Source organism: Amphiura filiformis, chromosome 19 (assembly GCF_039555335.1).
Source record: "Amphiura filiformis chromosome 19, Afil_fr2py, whole genome shotgun sequence".
Classification (NCBI taxonomy): Eukaryota; Metazoa; Echinodermata; class Ophiuroidea; order Amphilepidida; family Amphiuridae; genus Amphiura; species Amphiura filiformis.
In genome coordinates, this window is record NC_092646.1 from 46,889,693 (window position 1) to 46,908,374 (window position 18,682).

At 38.9% G+C, this 18,682-nt stretch overlaps 2 protein-coding genes across 2 annotated transcripts; one reads left to right on the plus strand and one right to left on the minus strand.

The window, feature by feature from the left end:
* Positions 1-2,797: 2,797 nt before the first annotated feature.
* LOC140140609 (uncharacterized) lies at positions 2,798-3,127 on the minus strand. Its single transcript, XM_072162367.1, has one exon. The coding sequence runs from the start codon at positions 3,125-3,127 to the stop codon at positions 2,798-2,800; it is 330 nt and encodes a 109-aa protein (XP_072018468.1).
* Positions 3,128-12,908: 9,781 nt separating this feature from the next.
* Positions 12,909-18,383, plus strand: LOC140140610 (cytochrome P450 2J4-like). The gene is made up of 4 exons (XM_072162368.1): positions 12,909-13,269; positions 15,361-15,989; positions 17,465-17,789; positions 18,202-18,383. The coding sequence occupies exons 1-4, from the start codon at positions 12,909-12,911 to the stop codon at positions 18,381-18,383; spliced, it is 1,497 nt and encodes a 498-aa protein (XP_072018469.1).
* Positions 18,384-18,682: the final 299 nt, after the last annotated feature.

The window sequence follows — 18,682 nt, forward strand, 5'->3', positions numbered from 1 at the left end:
CGTACATTGCAAAGGAGTTTCCCCATACGTCATGCGGTGGTCTCATCATGACGTCATTGTGTTATGATAAGAAGGAATCCCTACCTGTCCCTCATCATATTGGATCTTGGAATCAATAAACCTCCAAGTACTCCTGGGGAGTTTAAGCTGGAGGTATGGCCCGGAAAAGAAAAAAAAAACAAACCCCAAAACAACAAAACAATAACAACAACAGCAAAATCTAACAAATAAAAACAAAAAGAGGACTGAACAATCAATCAATCAATATTTGATTTATTCACCAAACAAACTGGTATAGGGTAGGTGCAGGTAATATGGGACAGCAGGTAATATGGGACACCTGTTTTCATTTTAACAAAAAGTAGCTTAGAGAAGGTAAACACTTTAAGTTGATTTGTTAAGTGTTTAGAGACATCAATTGTGCTTCTAGAAATGCAGTTTTGGAGTCTGTGTATCAAACTCTTGGAAATCAATGCCAAAAAGAGTGAAATTGCCCAACAAATTATGTCGTTTTTTTGGCCTGATATAAAATCAATGACGTCACATTTTATGATTGTGTATCCAAAAACTCTGGTACTGAGGGGCATTTGTCATTTTTATGATCTTTAGGTGATGGGTTAAGCTTATCAGCAGGTAAAATTCCACTGACAAGTGGCACTTTCCTTTATAAATGATTATTTTCTCTGATTTTCAACTGAATGGGTGCAGGTAATATGGGACACATAGGAAATTGTGTGCATTGTCAATGCGAAAAGCAAAACTATTTAGAAAATTGAATTTTCTTGTAGAAATTTGCATTTAACATTCAAAATCATGTAACAAAAAATGTTTTTAGAACAAAAGAGTGATTTTCTGAACTTTTTGATTTTCACCATAGAGATAACACAGTGTCCCATATTACCTGCACATGCAGGTAATATGGGACACTTGACGATGACGTCATTTTGACGTCATAGCGTCCAAACAAACATAAAAACAAGGTAACATTGCCTGTTTTATTAATCTTAAAGGACAGGTTGTTCATCATAACAATCTCTTGTGGGCATATCTTCTTTAGTTTTTATGCAAATAAGCTAAACGTCCTTAATGGTCCCATATTACCTGCAGGTACCCTAGTTATAATACGGCATTAAAGTTAGAAATACAAATATTTACAATTAAAGTTGTAATATTAAACTTACAAGTCACAAGTACAAATATTTACAATTATAAAAGAAATATAAATAATAGTCTTAATAATAATAGACAATGCGTTCAGGTAAAAAAGAAAGAAAGAAAGAAAGAAACAAAGAAAGAAAGCGTGAAAGAAAGAAAGAAAGAAATAAAGAGAAAGAAAAAACAAAAAACAAAACCAAAACCACTGAACAACAACAACAACATGCAAACCCACACCCTCACCCCACCTACACCCAACGCACCCACACACAAAAAACCACAGTATTTATGTAAAGAAGGTATACATCTCCTACTCGTCCCTCACCATGACCTGAAATAAAAACCGCACGAAAATAAATATATGATAAATAAATAAATTAATAAATAAATAAATAAATTAATTAATAAATAAATATCAGAATAAATAAATAAATAAATAAATAAATATAAATAAATATAAATAAATCTTCATAGGGCCAGGGCAAGGGAGGAATTTTATAGGGAGAACACGACTTTTTCAAGTTCCCGAAAATGAAGTTCGCTTTTTTCCCCTGGAATTAGGGTTATAGCCACTTATTGTTGCGGTTTGGTAGTTCACAGCATCTTGCGAATGGTAGTGAGCTTTGGCAAAACTTGTAGTGATCATTTCATAGCGCGGGGAGAGTGTAGAAGAATTCAAATATAACAGATGGGCAATTCCAAGCAAAAGTGGACATGGCCCAAAACATGAAAAATGCTTAGAACTTTAAAACTACAAGTGCTACAATGACCGCCAAATTTGGTATCAAATGAAAGATATTTTAAACATGCTCTTAAATTAAGTTGTCATCTGAAAGTGTAGCACGCGTGTTACCATGGAATCCCGGCATGGAATTGCCTAGATATACATTTGTAGGTCCTGTCCTGTGCTTCTTGAGTTATGTTGTAAAGAGGTCTGAAACAACAACACTTTTGTAAAACGTACATAACTTATTAACAGCAATGAATCAAGCAAGTTTTCAAAGTATATGATTTGTAGAAACTTTTTCAAAACATCAGAGTGTTATTTTTCAATAATATATTGATTTAGATAATGTAAATCAATATTTGACAGCTTTTGACTGCTTCGAAAAACAATACCTCGTGTACCCTAAAGCGGGTGAATGACATTTTAAATTTGATTTTTTTAAAAATCATCAATGAAGGAGACCCGGGACATGATATTTAAACTTCCCCAATTTTCCCTGGCGTAAGTATACCGTGACGAAAATGATTATTTAGAGTCTTTTACTATTTTTCAAACATTTTATTTATTTGACATTATTTTGTCACAACACCAGACATATCCAATATTGAAAAGACAATAAATTGAAGGATTGATTTTTTTTTCTACAAGTAAGTGGACAATAAGTTAGAATATTGTCCTATGTTTCTATAATGTATAGCATTCGCAGATTACCTATATACACATGTTTCTACACCTTCATCAGTGGCGGCACCAAAAATTGGTTTGGGGTGGGGGGTGGGGGGGGGGGCAAAGTGAATTTCAGTGGGGGGGCAAACCAGGGTTGTGTCGTCTGTATTTATAAGATTTGTGATCCGCTGACCATCTATGGTAACACCTCTTTGGAAGTCTTCCAGAATACCTCGCATGATACTGCTCTCAACATAGAAGTTGAAGAGCTGGGGACAAAATACACCCTTGGAACAACTCTGATTCACCTCTATACTCGTCTTGACTGAAGATTCCTGATTCTAGTAAAGAGTCATCACGTGACCGGAGAATCCCATTACCCCCACGATGTTCCAGAAGTCGTGATGACTGACCGTCAAATGCCTTGCTGTAATCGATGAAACAAAGGTAGAGTGGAATGGAATGTCCTCTGCATTTTTCAATGATGTTTCGAATATTGACAAATTGATCCCAGGTGCCTGTTTCTGCTCTGAAACCGCCCTGTTCGTCTGCTATCTCAGTCTCGAGCCTCTGTCTCATTCTGTTGTTGGTGATCTTGAGTAGAATCTGGCTGGCGTGGCTGTTCAGGCTGCATGGTTCGGTGGTTTGACTACTCTTTTGTAGTTTCCTCTCTTTGGTATCGGGATAAATACTGCTCTCTTCCAGACCTTGGGATATTCCACTTCCCTCCAGATTTTATCACACAGCTTACACGTCACACCTTGCTCATCACCAGGTGGCTTCCACAGTTCGCCTGGAATCTCATTACAGCCTGATGATTTCCCATTTTTAATCTCTTTCATTGTTTCACGTGGTGGTGGATTCCGGTTATTCCTTCATGTAATTTTACACGAAATTAGGGTTAGGGTTAAGGTTAGGGTTAGTTTAGGGTTAGGATTAGGGTTAGGATTAGGCTTAGGGTTAGGGTTAGGATTAGGGTTAGAGTTAGGATTAGATTACACGAAATAATTACACGAAAATTACACTTTTTTTGAATTGGAATATGGATCTGCGTGTATGCTGCACTCCACTTGTGCTCTGTCTTTCTAACATCTTTTGACAGATGACAGGCATTTTTCATGGATAAAAATCTACCATGCTTTCAAGCTAACATCAGGGACTTGTTTGATGCAGCTTTTTGATGAATTCTTGTGGAATTTACCATATTTTTCAACATTTCATGTTGGATTTTGTGTGACTCAGTTTACCATCAGTGAATATTGTGTGTTCAACCATTCTACATTTTTACCACCATATCGAGGAGTTTGAACTTTGCAGCTTGGACACTTGTCATCTTATTTTGTCTAGCTCAGTACTCACTTGATCACTGTACACCTTGTGTGTGAACCATGGCTCGTCAAGGACAAACTGTGAGATTATCCCTATTGAGGGGCAGTCAATTGGCTCTTATTATCATCTTGGCTGTGTTTTGCTACCAGCCACATACAAGTAAATCACCTTGTTTACAGCATCTTATTGAATATGGATCAACTGCTCTATGCAGAACTCAGGTTACTCAACTTAGTCAACCAAATACTATCACCAACTATCACCGTTTTACTAGAGCCAGGTTTCAATACTATGCTAACTCCTCAGCCTCGTTTCAGCTATTGCTTGATGGCGATGTGGAACTGAACCCTGGACCCCAAAACAGTTGTTCAAATTGTAGTGGAACTGTCCGAATAAATCAAATGCTACTTTCTTGTGCAACATGCTCCAAACCTATTCATCTGAAATGTTCCGGACTATCATCATATGCTTTACGGCACCGTGACTCATATTTTTATGACGTTCAATGTCAGCCCTGTGTCACAATGAACATCCCTTTTGCCAATGACTCTCTGTGCTCTATCAACTGTAATACGGATGTACCCACCGACAATAGTGATGCGTCTACTACCATCAATGATAGCATAGACCTTAACAACCATCGGACCAATTTTGGGACATCATTTCTCCTCCTCAATGCTGGCAGCATCACCAAAAAGCTTGATGAATTATTTTCAACAATGGACTCTCTTGAACCTACTCCACTTATAACTGGAATAACTGAAACTTGGTTAAATCAAAATTTTATGGACACTGAACTTTGTATTAATTCTGATTATTGTGTTTTTAGAAATGATCGTAGTTGTAAGCGTGGGGTGGTGTTTGCCTTATTATTCACAAGTCGCTAGACCCATCTCCTTGCCCTCAACTTAGCACTACCTCTTGTGAGATCCTATGGGTGAAATGCAGATCTAAAAATTCAAACCTTATGGTTGGTATTTATTACCGCCCTCCTTATCGCCATACAAATACTCTTCCCCAACTGAGTATCAGTCTATCCATGTGTAACCAACTGTGTCCTCCAGGAACCAAAATGGTTCTTATGGGGATTTCAATGTTAATTTATTGGACAAATCCCATTATTTGTTTGACGAGCTTGCCGACTTGAAGGCTAGTTTCAACCTTGATCAACTTGTCTGTCAACCAACATGGCTTGGACATGGTAAACCTTCCATTCTTGATCATATTTATTGTAATGATGATACTCAAATTAGTGAGCTTCAATATCTGCCTCCTATTGGGTCCTGCCACCATGTCATATTACATTTTAGTGCTAACTTCAAGCCAAACAGCTCCAAACCTATTCCCCGGTCAGTATGGAAATATTCTGATGCGGACTGGGAGAAAGCTAACTCATTGTTGTCTTCATTTCAGTTAGATCATAACTTAGACATTGAAAGTGCCTGGATATGTTTTCATGACTTTTTTATGCAAACTATGACTGAGTGTATCCCCCAGAAAACTATTCGTTGTAAAGCCAAAAATCCACCTTGGCTAACTGGTGACCTCCGTAAGTTAATTAGAAAGAAACATCAATTGTTCAAGAAATGGAAATCCACAAAGCGGAAGATATCTATTTAAAGTACAAGTACCTTAGAAATAGATTGTCTAACCTGCTTAAGCGAGCTAAACATTCCTATCTTGCTTCCCTTGCTGATGGCGATTCTCCCAGTAAGCGTTTTTGGGGATATGTGAAGTCCTTATCTGGTCGCCCATCCATTCCTGATACCATGCAATACAATGACGTTATTGCTGATAATCCCCAAGACATTACCAATCTTTTCAGTCAATTTTTTGCTGAATGCTTTAATCCCGACGACGTCGATATTTCTCAAACTCCATCCAGTATTTACCATCCTCCTGGGAATATTTCCAGTGTAATTTGTACAGTTGAGGACGTATTTGATCTCATCCTTCTCCGGAAATCGTCCTCTGCTGCTGGTATTGATGGTATTTCGGGTGCCATGCTTAAAGGTACCGCCATCACCGTCTCCCCAATTCTGACCTATATTTTCAATCTTTCCTTGTCTTCTGGCAGGGTCCCTCTGCTTGGAAAATTTGCCGTGTCATTCCTATTTTCAAATCTGGGGACAAAAAGTCCATTACAAACTACCGTCCCATCTCTCTCCAGCCCATCATTTCCAAGATTTTAGAGAAAGTTATTCATAAACATATTCTCTCCCACCTTCAAGAATTCAATCTGCTCACTGAGAGGCAATTTGGATTCCTTCCAAATTCATCTACCACAGATGCCCTTCTTACAGCCATCTTAGACTGGCACAATGCCATTGAAGCCCGCAAAGATGTCGTGGTTGCACTTTTCGATCTGGCGAAAGCCTTCGATAAAGTGCCACACAGACTTTTGCTTCAAAAACTTAGTGCTTTTGGCATATCTGGTCAACTGCTGTCATGGGTTAATTCTTACCTTACAGACAGGTACCAGTGTGTTGCCGTCCATGGGTGTTCCTCTCGTCTTGTTCCCGTTGTTTCTGGGGTTCCCCAGGGGTCTGTCCTGGGGCCCCTTCTTTTCTTGCTTTTTATCAACAACATATCTCTCATCCCATTTTCTGCAGGTAGCAAATTAGTTCTATATGCGGATGACACAACTTTGTACAAGCCAATCAACAACCACCAGGACTTAGCCGACTTTCAAGAGGACATCACCAAAATCTCCGGTTGGTTTTCTTGCAATCTTCTTCAAGCCAATGCTAAGAAAACCAAAACCATGATTATCTCCACCAAAATCAACCCTTACCCGGACCTTCTTTTAAAACTTAACAACCAACCCATTGATAGAGTGACAGACATCACCTTCCTTGGCATTCACATTTCTAGTAAATTAAATTGGAACACTCACATTGATGTCCTTTGTAAGAAGGCTCGTCGGATGATTGGCATGATACACAGGAACTTCCACCTTGCTCCTCAACATCTTCGTCGCACCTTGTACATTTCTCTGGTCCGTCCAGCTCTTGAGTACAGCAGCTCAACCTGGCACCCACTCACCAAAACCCAAACCAACCGCCTGGAATCTGTTCAGAGGTTTGCCTGCCGGGTCATATTACATTCTTGGGACCTGGATCATGACAGCCTTCTTTCCCAAACTAACCTCCCCTCTCTTGAGGCCCGTCGCGACTCCTTTACGGTGCGCCATGTGTTCAAAATTCTTGCCGGCCTTTCATCTGCTCCTAATGTATTCACTCCTCATCCGCGTTCCAACTCAAGATGTAACCATTCCCGAGCTCTTTACCCACCTTTCAGCCGCCTCACACTTTGTCAAAGAAGTTTCTTCCACCTTGGTCCTATGTTATGGAATGCGCTGCCAGAAAATGTTGTCTGTTGTCCCACCTTGTCCGCTTTCAGGGCTGCAGTTAAAACCCTCCAATAGTTGTCTTTGTTATCTTGTTTTTGCTTTTCAGTTTATTTTTGTTCGCTTTGTATGTAGGGCTTCCCTTTAATTTAGTGCTCTTTGAGCACTATTGGGTATTGCCTGTGCTTTTTGCCAAATGTTATAAATAAATAAATAAATAAATAAACGAAGGATCGACCTGGATTCCTCTTTCTGTTCATAAAGCTCAGTGCAGTATCTGCCCATCGTGTCTTGATGTCTTTGTGGTACCATTAATTCGATCAGGCATTTATGACATCAGATCTTGCTGAAGTTTTCTGAGTCAGTTCCTTTACCAAAGCACTGAACATCTGAGAGTCGTTCCCTGCTCTTTCCATTTCCTCATTTCTCTCAACAATGTCTCGCTTCGACTGCTTTTGCTGCTGCTCTATTTGTTTCCTCCATTCCGATATATCCCGTCTCTTTCTGGCATCATGTCTCTTGCTAGCAAGCTCTAGTGTCTTCTTAGGACCGTGACCAGGGCTGCTTCTTTTTCTTCTTCTTTGAGTTGATTTACTCTGCTGTACTAAACACTGCTACCTTCATTTCTTCCCACAATTCATTTGGAGAGAGTACTTCCCCCGGGGTACTTCCTCATCCGCTCGTCTACATCACACAGTGTCGACACCATGTATTATAAAGATTTTTCCCTGCAACTTAATACTCCGTTGGTGAGCGACAGGCGTATTGTATGGGTATTGGTATTTCACCGAACGCAAGAAAAGGAATCCTATCTGATTGGCTAGAAATCGATCGCTAGATCGCTCAGTGGTAAAGTACAAACTCAAAATGGAGAGATGTATTCAATTCGATTGAAATCAATATTCTATTATTGACGCAGATAAAGAAAGTGGCATATATAGTGTGTCGATATGTACATTGTATTTATGTGATTTAGTATTCTATACAGCACCTACACGTGTTCCTTTATATAATTATTGTAATTCTCAACAAAAAAAATATCACAATTTTGATGAACGATTTAAAAATTATTACGGATAAAATGCAGTAAAATATATCCGCAGCAAACAGCAATCGCCGCTAATTAGTGTATTGCATTTTCAGTTAGTGTATTGGAAAAAACCTGGGTTTTACCTGACAACAAATCGAATTTTCTTGTAATGGCAATATTATGGGGTACTGATCATGCGCAAATCGTAAAAACGTAGAATAGAAACTCTGTGGCAGGCTCTGTGGTATCTCATATTTTGTAAATGGTATGCTTAGACTGAGTCGCTCGGCCTATCTCGAACAACATCGCCATGCGTAGCTGTTGAAAAACGAGAGGATTCGCCGTACTATCACGGCAATTTTTGACACGAAGATATAGGGATGATGACGCTGTGCATCAAATCTCACTGGTGGTGTCACTCTCTTCTTTGCTTTGAGTTACAACTTCATCCGTGCGACAAGTAGCCGCTGGTGGTCACTGCCGCAGTCTGCACCTCACAGTGTCATCGCCCCGATATCTTCATGGCAGAAAATGCCATGGTAGGTTGAATCCACAGCCACGCATGGCCATTGTGTTCCCACCTGTTTATAGTTTCGCATTAATGGGCTGAAGGACATCCGACTAAAGCTAAAGCTGTACGGTCAGCGAGCATACATACGCCATTGTCATCTGCTTAGACTGCCTCTACGATAGTCTCCTACACAGCCAGTTTGTGTCAGTCGGTCTGACACTCGTCGATCCTGTATGTTCGTGATAGCCACATACAGTCTGGCCCGAGACTACATCCACGAGGGTGTACGCTGCGCTATTTAAAATCTGAATTTTGGTCACTTTTTCAGCTCAAGACGCACGATAGTTTCTCAAGCCGCTAGCTAACGACGATAATATCTGTTGAACATATATGTTCAAGTGCAAGGAACCAGATCTGGTTTCTTTATACGAAGTCATTTACGGGAAATATTCATCATTTTCTACACCGGTATCCAATGATTTATCGTCTGAATATCAATCGTGCATAGCACATTTACGTGTATCGATCCCGTGTATTCATTTCAGTGTCTCTTGTTGTATAATGTAATTATTAACCGGGCGATGTCGGTGTGCACCTGGTCTTGTATGTACGCTCAGCAATGAAGAGCGCCATCTTCTTTTCAGCAAAATCAATCTGGTTTGGTTTCTCACATTGCCACCAGGACTCCTCTAAGTCCACAATGGCTTCGGAGCTAGTAGTTGTTTTCGGGATGTTTCGGCGTGGAGAGGGGGGGGGGGGGTATTTGCGTGCGTTTTGGTGCCCCATTTGTCGCATTTCATTCAATATTGACAGCGTGGTAGTGCTTTTGGGAGTCGCGCTTGCTTCGATTCCATACGGATAGCTGCAGCCCGGGAGCTGCAGCTTTTGCGTACGGGAATTTTTCTATCGAGGCGCTGCTGTGTTGTTGATGTTGAACCAAGTTGGGTAGATTGGGCATCGGAGTGCGCGTGGGTGGATCGTCCTTCCTTTGGGATATTGTGGGAGCAGCTATTTGGTTCTGGAACTATAGGCGTATTTGTGGCAGCTGCATTACTTTTTGTGCAGACTTTATTTTATTGATATGCATGCAATTTACAAAAGTGCAATTTCTGCAGTTTTTCTTGGTATTTTAAGTGCTTTGTAATTTAAGATTAAGGAAATTTTATTTGTCAATATTTGTATATTTTTTGATAACTTTGTATTTTAATATGTAAAGAGGGCCCTAGTGGAAAGCAGTGCTTTGTTCACTGATCTGGGCTACCCTATAAAGATGCCGTTAATAATAAAAAAATAATAATAACAATCTGCGAGGGTGCTGCTGGAAGAAGGTGTTTCCAACAATCAGATCGATTGCCTGACAAAAATCTTCCAAACTGTCTCCACGATCATTTCTTTCTCCCAATCCAAACTTTCCAATTGACCTTGATTTGATGTCAGACTTGCCAACTTTTTGTATTCCAGTCTCCCAAGATGATAAGCATATCTTTGTCATCATGCAGTTATTGTTAACTACATGTATGCACACAACACAGGGGCATTCACAATAGGCAATTGAACCCTACTGGTAGCGCTGTGTTGTAGCTATAGTGGACGAACTAGTTAGCATCATAGGCCTATATCAAAAAGTATAAAAGCTATGATTTTAGCACTTGCTCTATGTTTCAATTACTTATTCTTTTCCAAATATCTGAATCTTCAACCCGGTACAAGCTTTAATAACGGGGGAACATACATTTTTATTAAAAAGAAATCCTACCATCTATCCAAACGCGCCGTGTTATTCCAATGCACATTTTGCTTCACCGGGCAGCCCTGGCTTGGTCATATTTGGAATATTGGTGTCATAAAACCGTCATAGGTACAAATTTAGTACTTTCTGTCAATCAAGTATGGCTTATTCTCTACATGTCAATCTTTAAATAATTGGCATAGTCCTTATAATAACGGTGGTCCGCCTTGATGAGTAAATGACAGCAAACAGCTGCATTTCAGTGAAAAATACCCCCAGAACTCGATCAGTGGAGCTCTGCTCGTACATGTCAATAGCGTCATTATCGATTGGATTAGTCGTCCGTAGCGGACAATTCGGTCGCTCATTGGATTAATATTATCAGGTGGTAATAAATTTGCATTAGACAATAGATTACTATGTAATGGTTTAGTACTGCATATATCGATTTAATCTTCAATAAGCGGGTTTATGGCTGGAAAGGTCACGGTAAATTTGCCGTGGACGTGACTGCACTATGTCGGGGATCTTGTCCAGGACATCTTGGAGCTGACCATAAAAGTCTGAGTAAATTGACACCAATTGTGTTGAAATCAGCCAAAAATTTAGAGAGTGCCGACCAAGTAACGACATACGTATATATGCCAAAAATCATTGGTTCCACAAACCACTAATGTAGCAAGACGAAATGCTAAGGGACCGTTCACAAACACTTGTAAGGGGGGGGGCCTGATGCAAAAAAGGGGGGCCCTGAAATTTTTGACCCTCCTAAGGGGGGCCCTGAAAAAATTGACCACAAATTTTCCTGGAAAAATTAAGTTTATATGCTTTTCTATGGGGTTGACCCATAATTTTCATGTCAAAAGGGAGGGCCGTGAAATTTTTAGGTCTGTAAAGGGAGGGGCCGAACAATTTTAGCGATGAAATTTTTTTGCATCAGGCCCCCCCTTACACGTGTTTGTGAACGGTCCCTAACTCAAATATCTCCACATAGCTCTCTGTGGCTCTCTGTACTACATGGGCATTTTCAGCGGACAAGAAGGTCATTTGAATGGATGATAATTAGAAAGATAACATCTGATAACCGTTTTGCAACCTAGGTAAACAAACAAATAAACATTGATATGGGACTATTTTCAAAAGTAAATCAGTAATTATATCTAAACCAAATAATTGACCCAATATTGTGTATAAAATTAGCAAGTCTAATTATCGCATGATCATAATGATAGCCCTGGGGATGATAATATACAATTCTAAAGGACTCAAAATATAACATGAGAGATTGGAATTAGCATACACGAGAATGACTTTTTTGATAAAAGCCTTAAAAAGTGTAGTAAAAGCTTAAAAGGCCCAAAACGGGTTGACAAAATGCGTATATTTGGGACAACAAAATAGCCTGAATCAAAATCCTGACAAGTTCTCATGCCTGAGCGGATCGAAGTGTTAAATTTTAGACGGTTTTCTAAGTCAATTGACAGTTTGTGAAACGCAGTTTCCTTCGTCATCTAGTAGATTGTATATTCAGAACCACTTTATTTATTTTACCACTAACGGAACAATATAAATAAATACATGAATAATAAATAAATAAATAAATAAATAAATAAATAAATAAATAAATAAATAAATAAATAAATAAATAAATAAATAAATAAATAAATAAATAAATAAATAATAATTTAAACCTCTTACAAAGAAGGTTCAATAGTATACCGCTGATGATCTATTACACGGTTTTCATTGGGAAAATGGCTAATTTCGGGGGGAATTTTCTCATTCAGAACTCTCACAGTTTAACGCCACCAATAGCAGGTGAAACTAGATGATTTGGATACCAAATGATCAAAAACTCAATACTCAACCTTAGAATGGCAGTGCGCCCTCGCAGCTGAAAGTTCCTCATAGGTAGGGTGAATATTTAATGAAATCCGATGCCGTGCGGATGAATTTTGGTAATATTACAACAGAAATGTCATATAATGAGAGAACATTCGAAGCATCAGAACCCAAAATGTACTTTTTTGGCTACACAACTTGGTCAGACTTTTCAGACTTAAATTAGCTCTTGGCCAATTTCAGTGATTTTAAAGCAGTCTTTTCAGATGCCTGCACACAAACAAATAGTTCCTCGTCGTATTTCCATGCATCGATGAACAATGAATGAGTTAATAAACAATTACAAGTAAATTTGGAACGGCATTTCGCAAACTCTCCAAATGAGAATCCCGCGCCCGCCACTGAAAGGGTGAACGACATAATTGTACAGCACACCGTATATATTTTTGGGACGGATGAACTTTGTGCTGATGTAAACAGTCGACTTATGATTGTCATTTTTTTCTAATTTGTTTGACCAGTATTAGGTCTAATGCTTGAGCTTCCCTCAGAGTGTAATTACGTCCAGTCATGTCTGTATTATCAAGCCTTGTCGATTTTATTGACTTGCGAGCCTTCTTATTAAGTCTCGTCGCGTTCCTACTAGTCCTATGGCTGACACGTCGTCCGTCTAACCTCCCACCAGGACCACGAGGATGGCCGTTAGTTGGAAACATCCCAGGACTAATTTGGGATTACTTCCTTTCTGGAAGACCCCTTCCACACTTGCTTTTATCCACCATGTCCCGGAAGTACGGCAAATTCTTCAGTATTTCATTAGGACCTCAGCTGATTGTTATTGCAAATGATCAAGACACGATAAAAGAGGCTGGACAGAATCAGATGACTACAGCTAGACCCAAACAGATTGTTAACAACACAGGAGGACAAGGTGAGTGAGTAATAAAAAATCCAAGTTTTGAGACATTTTCCCAAAATAACAAGAACTATCTTCAGGGCTTGAAATAAGCAGGAGCAAGGGGCAAATTTACCCCTGCTAAAAGGCAAAATGCCCCTGGTTCTGAAACAGAACTCTGTGTATTTGTATAGACCAGGGGCAATATTTACACAAAAACACCCAAAATTGCTCCTGGATTTTAAATCCTTATTTCAAGCCCTGACTATCTTATGAACCACTGAACAAATACAAGGCTTGTTTGTACTATGCATTTTTGATGCTGACTGTATAATTATGTTACCCATTTTTCCCAAGTGGAGGAGGCCTGAGGTTCTCTCTGGTTAAAGGTGTACGGTGCCACAGTTTTGATACTTTTTCAGCGATTTTGGTATATCGATAGGTGGGTTTTCAGCGAAGAGCAATGCTTCTGAGAGTGTAAGGCTGCTTATGATTCATGAATAATATGTGACCATCCATCTCAAACCGCTCGTAAAGTCGGCAAATTGAATTTCGAGTTACAGTCCAAAATGTGCATAAAGCTTGTATTCATAATGTACCTAATAATTGTCCTACAAGTTTCTCATTTCAGTCCAGTCATATACCAATCTTTAATCCTATTGTTGAAGACGATATTAATAAGCTTATAGTATACTTATAGTAAATAGCTTTAGTCTTTGTTTGCTTTGGCTAAATCCTATTCAAGTGGTGGGTTAACCAACAATTAACAATGAGAGGACATTCCTGAACCTCGTTGACTTGGGGATGATTTGAAGTGACCGCCAATTATGACCATTTGATATTTAATACCAGCAATGTAGAAAAAGAGATATATTGTAGCACCAAAATAATGTACCTTTTTCCTGAAGGAGCAAAGTTTAACAAGCCCTAACTCCACTTCTGGATATCGTTTGAAGTCAAATGATATATCATTGTAAAGCTTATGATATATATTTTCTAAACATGGAAGAAAACCAAATTGACCAGGGGCCGACTTTACGAGCGTTTCGATGTGGATGGTCACATATTCTTAAGGTTTTTTTAATTACAATATGGTTCATTAATATTATTAAGGTCGTCTTTTGAAGAGGGGTTGACATCCCCTTAGGGTTTTCGAACTGAATCAAAATTGCACCAATGCAAAAAAAACACCAAATAACTTGGGATAATCCCAGGTCCTTTATTTGCGCTCATTTTAGTGAAAATTGTTGACCCACCACCACCTCAATGGTGTAGCAGGGATGACACACGTGAGTCAACCGCTTGCCCCTGATGCTGGCCGCCCTGATATTTAAGATTTGGTACGCGTTTTTATGCTTCTTCAGGGGTGTGTGAGTTCCTCTATTCAGCTGATTTCCTCTTTTTGTTGCAAACATTTACTCATGCTTCAATTTTAATCCAAGGTGTCAAATTATTCCTTTGATAAAAATGAATCAAATTGAGAAATATTGCATTGTTATGGATGGTTTGTTACATAGGTAACGTTACAAAATAGGTTAATGTCAACAGGTCTCAGTGGAATTTAATCTTTTTGTTGTGTTACAAAGGTAACAAACAATCTGACATATGGCAAACTATTCTTTTTTTAAAAGTGGAGTAATTTGAGACCAATTTTTGTATCAAAATCCAGGAGTTTGCAATTTTTGTCCCCTGTGAAATCCCAATTTTGACATTTGACCTTTTAACCCTATAACTCAAGACCTATACATCGGAGATATGTAAAACTATACTTTGTATTATACTATGTATGATTGTTATTAATAAGATTTGACCAACTTTGAAATTTCACCCGCTGCATAAGCGGCCATTTTGGATTTATGCAAATTAGGCCCTGTTCCACACCTGGGATTTTCGGGGAAGTTTGATGGGTCGTTTAGTATGCTTTTCTGAAATGAATGGTGATTAAATGGATTCTGTTACAATTAGTGGCGGGTGATTTCATACATTGACTTGCCTTAAGTAATACTAATATTATTGTGCTCACGGTTATGAACTTTCAAACAAATAGGGACTTAATCTTGATGAGGTGTTTTCAGACTCACTCTGTATTCATACATGACATGCATGGTATTATTTCCATACATACAGGTCTTGCTATAGCCTCTGGTGACGCCTGGTTGCAACAGAGACGTTTCACGCTCTCAACGTTGCGAAGTTTCGGCGTAGGCAGGAAGACCTTCGAAGATCAGATAGCCGAAGAAGCACACTACCTAATGCAAGAGATCGAAACGTACGACGCCAAACCATTCGACCCACAGCATTTGGTCCTAAACGCCACTTCCAACGTGCTTTGTCACGTCATTTTCGGTCAACGCTACGACTATTCCGATCCTGATTTCCATCACGTCTTAAACGCTTTGGATCGTCAAACAAAACTCGCTGGCGCTGCGGGCTCAGAAGTGTTCCTTCCTGTTTTAAAATATCTACCAAGTTATCGTAGTGAGCAGGAGATTACTGATAAGCTTAGCAAAGACTTTGTTGGATTCGTGTGGAGGGTCGTACGCGGTCACCAGAAGGAGTACGACAGCAGTAATCAACATGACTATATTGACGTTTATCTCAAGGAGATGGAGCTGGCACGGGACGTGACATCTCATTTGAATGAACTGAATCTGGTGGCTTCCTTGTCTCATCTGTTCTTTGCTGGTACGTCTTCTTCCATTACCTTACGATGGGCAATGATGTACATGATGGAGCATCCTCACATACAAGACAAGGTAAGTGACTTGTTATTTCAATAAACTCACATCACAGGTCTACCCGCTATTCACGGTTGTTTGATGGGATGTAGAACTGTATTCATTTTTAAGCAAAGTTGAAAACTGATGGCGCTATTTATCTAAAATCTTGTTTGCATCTTTTTAAGGGGTAGACCCGGGGGGTAGACACTTGTATAATGGCATTAAAATATCATAAAAATGAGTAACATATGTGACCGTACAGCACGAATGAGCCGTAAATGTCCTCAATTGTATTCTGAGTTACAGTGTAAAATGGGCATGAAGGTCGTATTCATAGGTACCTCAATTTGGTGCTACGTGTACCTCATTTAATGTGATACACGTAGCACCAAATTGAAATACCTATGAATATGACCTTCATGCCCATTTTACACTGTAACTCAGAATACAATTGAGGACATTTACGGCTCATTCGTGCTGTACGGTCACATATAGCAAGATAATTTTTAAACTACTTTTTTTTTATCATGAAATGAAAGGAATAACTCATTATTGGGCTAAAAATTCAAATATATATAAATAGCGCCCTCAATTGTGCACACAAATATACAGTTTATAAAATAAAGATTACCTCAAAAAGGAAGAAAAAGATGAAAGGTTTCATAAAAAAAGGCAAAAATAGCTTTAAAAATATATGTGTATATTATTGTGATAACTGTTGGTATTTTCTGATGATCGGTAGGCCTATACCAAATCATCGTAAGTGAGGGTATGCCGTGAAACTATTAGTAACGATTGCCTTACCAAAGGTATACTTTGAATTTGGTATTGTAAAGGTATAGAATTGCAAATCATGTAATGTTTTGTTAGAAATATTAATAAATGATCACATCAAACAACAGTGGCAACGGTTTATGAGATTTAACGAAAAGGTCAATTGTCACTGAACTGCGAATTAACCATGTTCGCTTTGACGATGACGTTGATATGGTTAAGAATCGCATCAAGGCTTTCGGGAATTACCAAAATGGTCTATCCTAACTGTAGGTTCATGAAAGCTATACTATTCGGCTTTCAATCATTGGCTTTCTAGATTTCCACAACTTTCACAAGATCCTTTAAGGGTATTACACCTCGATAAATTTGTGTCTATTTTTGCATTTTTCTCAAAACTAATAACACAGTGGTAACAAAGTTGTGTATATTATGGGGCAAGGAATCCAATTACTACACTGGAATTTCAGTGACCCAAGACAAGCGGTTCGTTATAATGATAAGAAATAAGGTACCTCTAGGATGTACCTCATTTCCTATCATATATACTGAACCGCTTGTCTTGAGTCACTGAAATTTTAGTGTCTATGGATTCCTTGCCCCAATAATATACATAACTTTTGTTACCAGTGTGTTATTATTTTTTGAGAAAATGCAAACATAGTCACAAATTTACCACAGGGGTGTAGTTATTTCGCCGGTTTAATTAAACTATTAAAATCCTTCCACACATTTAGGTACAACAGGAGATCGATACCGTTATTGGCCGCGACAGACTTCCTAAACTCTCTGATCGTGAAGACCTTCCATACACCGACGCCGTCATCTACGAAGCCTCCAGGATTGGTACTGTATTCCCTCTCTCCGTTCCACACTATACTACCGCCGACACCACAATCAAAGGCTACAACGTACCCAAGGGGACGGTGGTTATACTAAATCTCTCGGCATGGCATCACGACCCAGATATGTGGGGAGATCCTGAGAACTTTCGCCCAGAGAGATTCCTTGATGGTAAAGGTGCATTGCAAAATACGGAGTTTGTCATTCCATTCAGTCAAGGTAAAATGTTGTTGTAATTGTTGATAAGTTCAAGTAAACGGGATGTTTGTCACACAAATCAGAACACCGTTAGCGCAGAGATGTGCGCTACGCACAAGCACAACGCCTAGACGTTGATCCACAAGCCTCATCACAATTTACAGGTTGTCGATGATCACATCATTCCATAAACCATTTAACACCAACACAGGGATTACATTTTGGGATGTGTTTACTATGATGATCTTTCTCTTATCGTAGAATCTGAAACTGAGTCATAGCTTTTTGACTTGCTGTTTATTAGTTAAACTGAATGAGCACCATTCAAAGGCATCTCAGTTTTATTATTAGTAATATTATTTCCACATCCTTTTATATGTCTATTCGAATTGAATAATTGATAAACAAAATCAACCTGTATTTGTGTTTTTAGGACGCCGCCAATGTCCAGGGGAGCAATTTGCGAGGAAAGAGCTGTTCATCTTCTTCTCCCATCTTATGCATCGATTCCGAGTTGAGAAAGCTATCGACAAACCTCTGGATTTCAACGGCATGTTTGGTATTTCGAGTTCGCCGAAGCCATTTGAAATGCGTGCTGTCTTACGCAATGTGTGAATCCAATTAAGCCGATATGGGCACCATCGGCTGAATTGACGGCCTCTAAGAACTATATCCATTGGTTACAAATATATAGTTATATCGTGTATTGTCCAACAGATTATATTGTAAAAATAGTCAGTAGGGTTTAATGGGATTAAAATTACCAAGAGATCTTTAGGTCTTTTGGGGGAAAATGTGTATGTGTACCTTTAATACGAAAGGTCAAAATTTTCGAATGATCATCGGCTTTTCCTCCCAGCCACATACGCTTTACGTACACATCATTAGATTAATTAAGTTTACTTAGATTACTA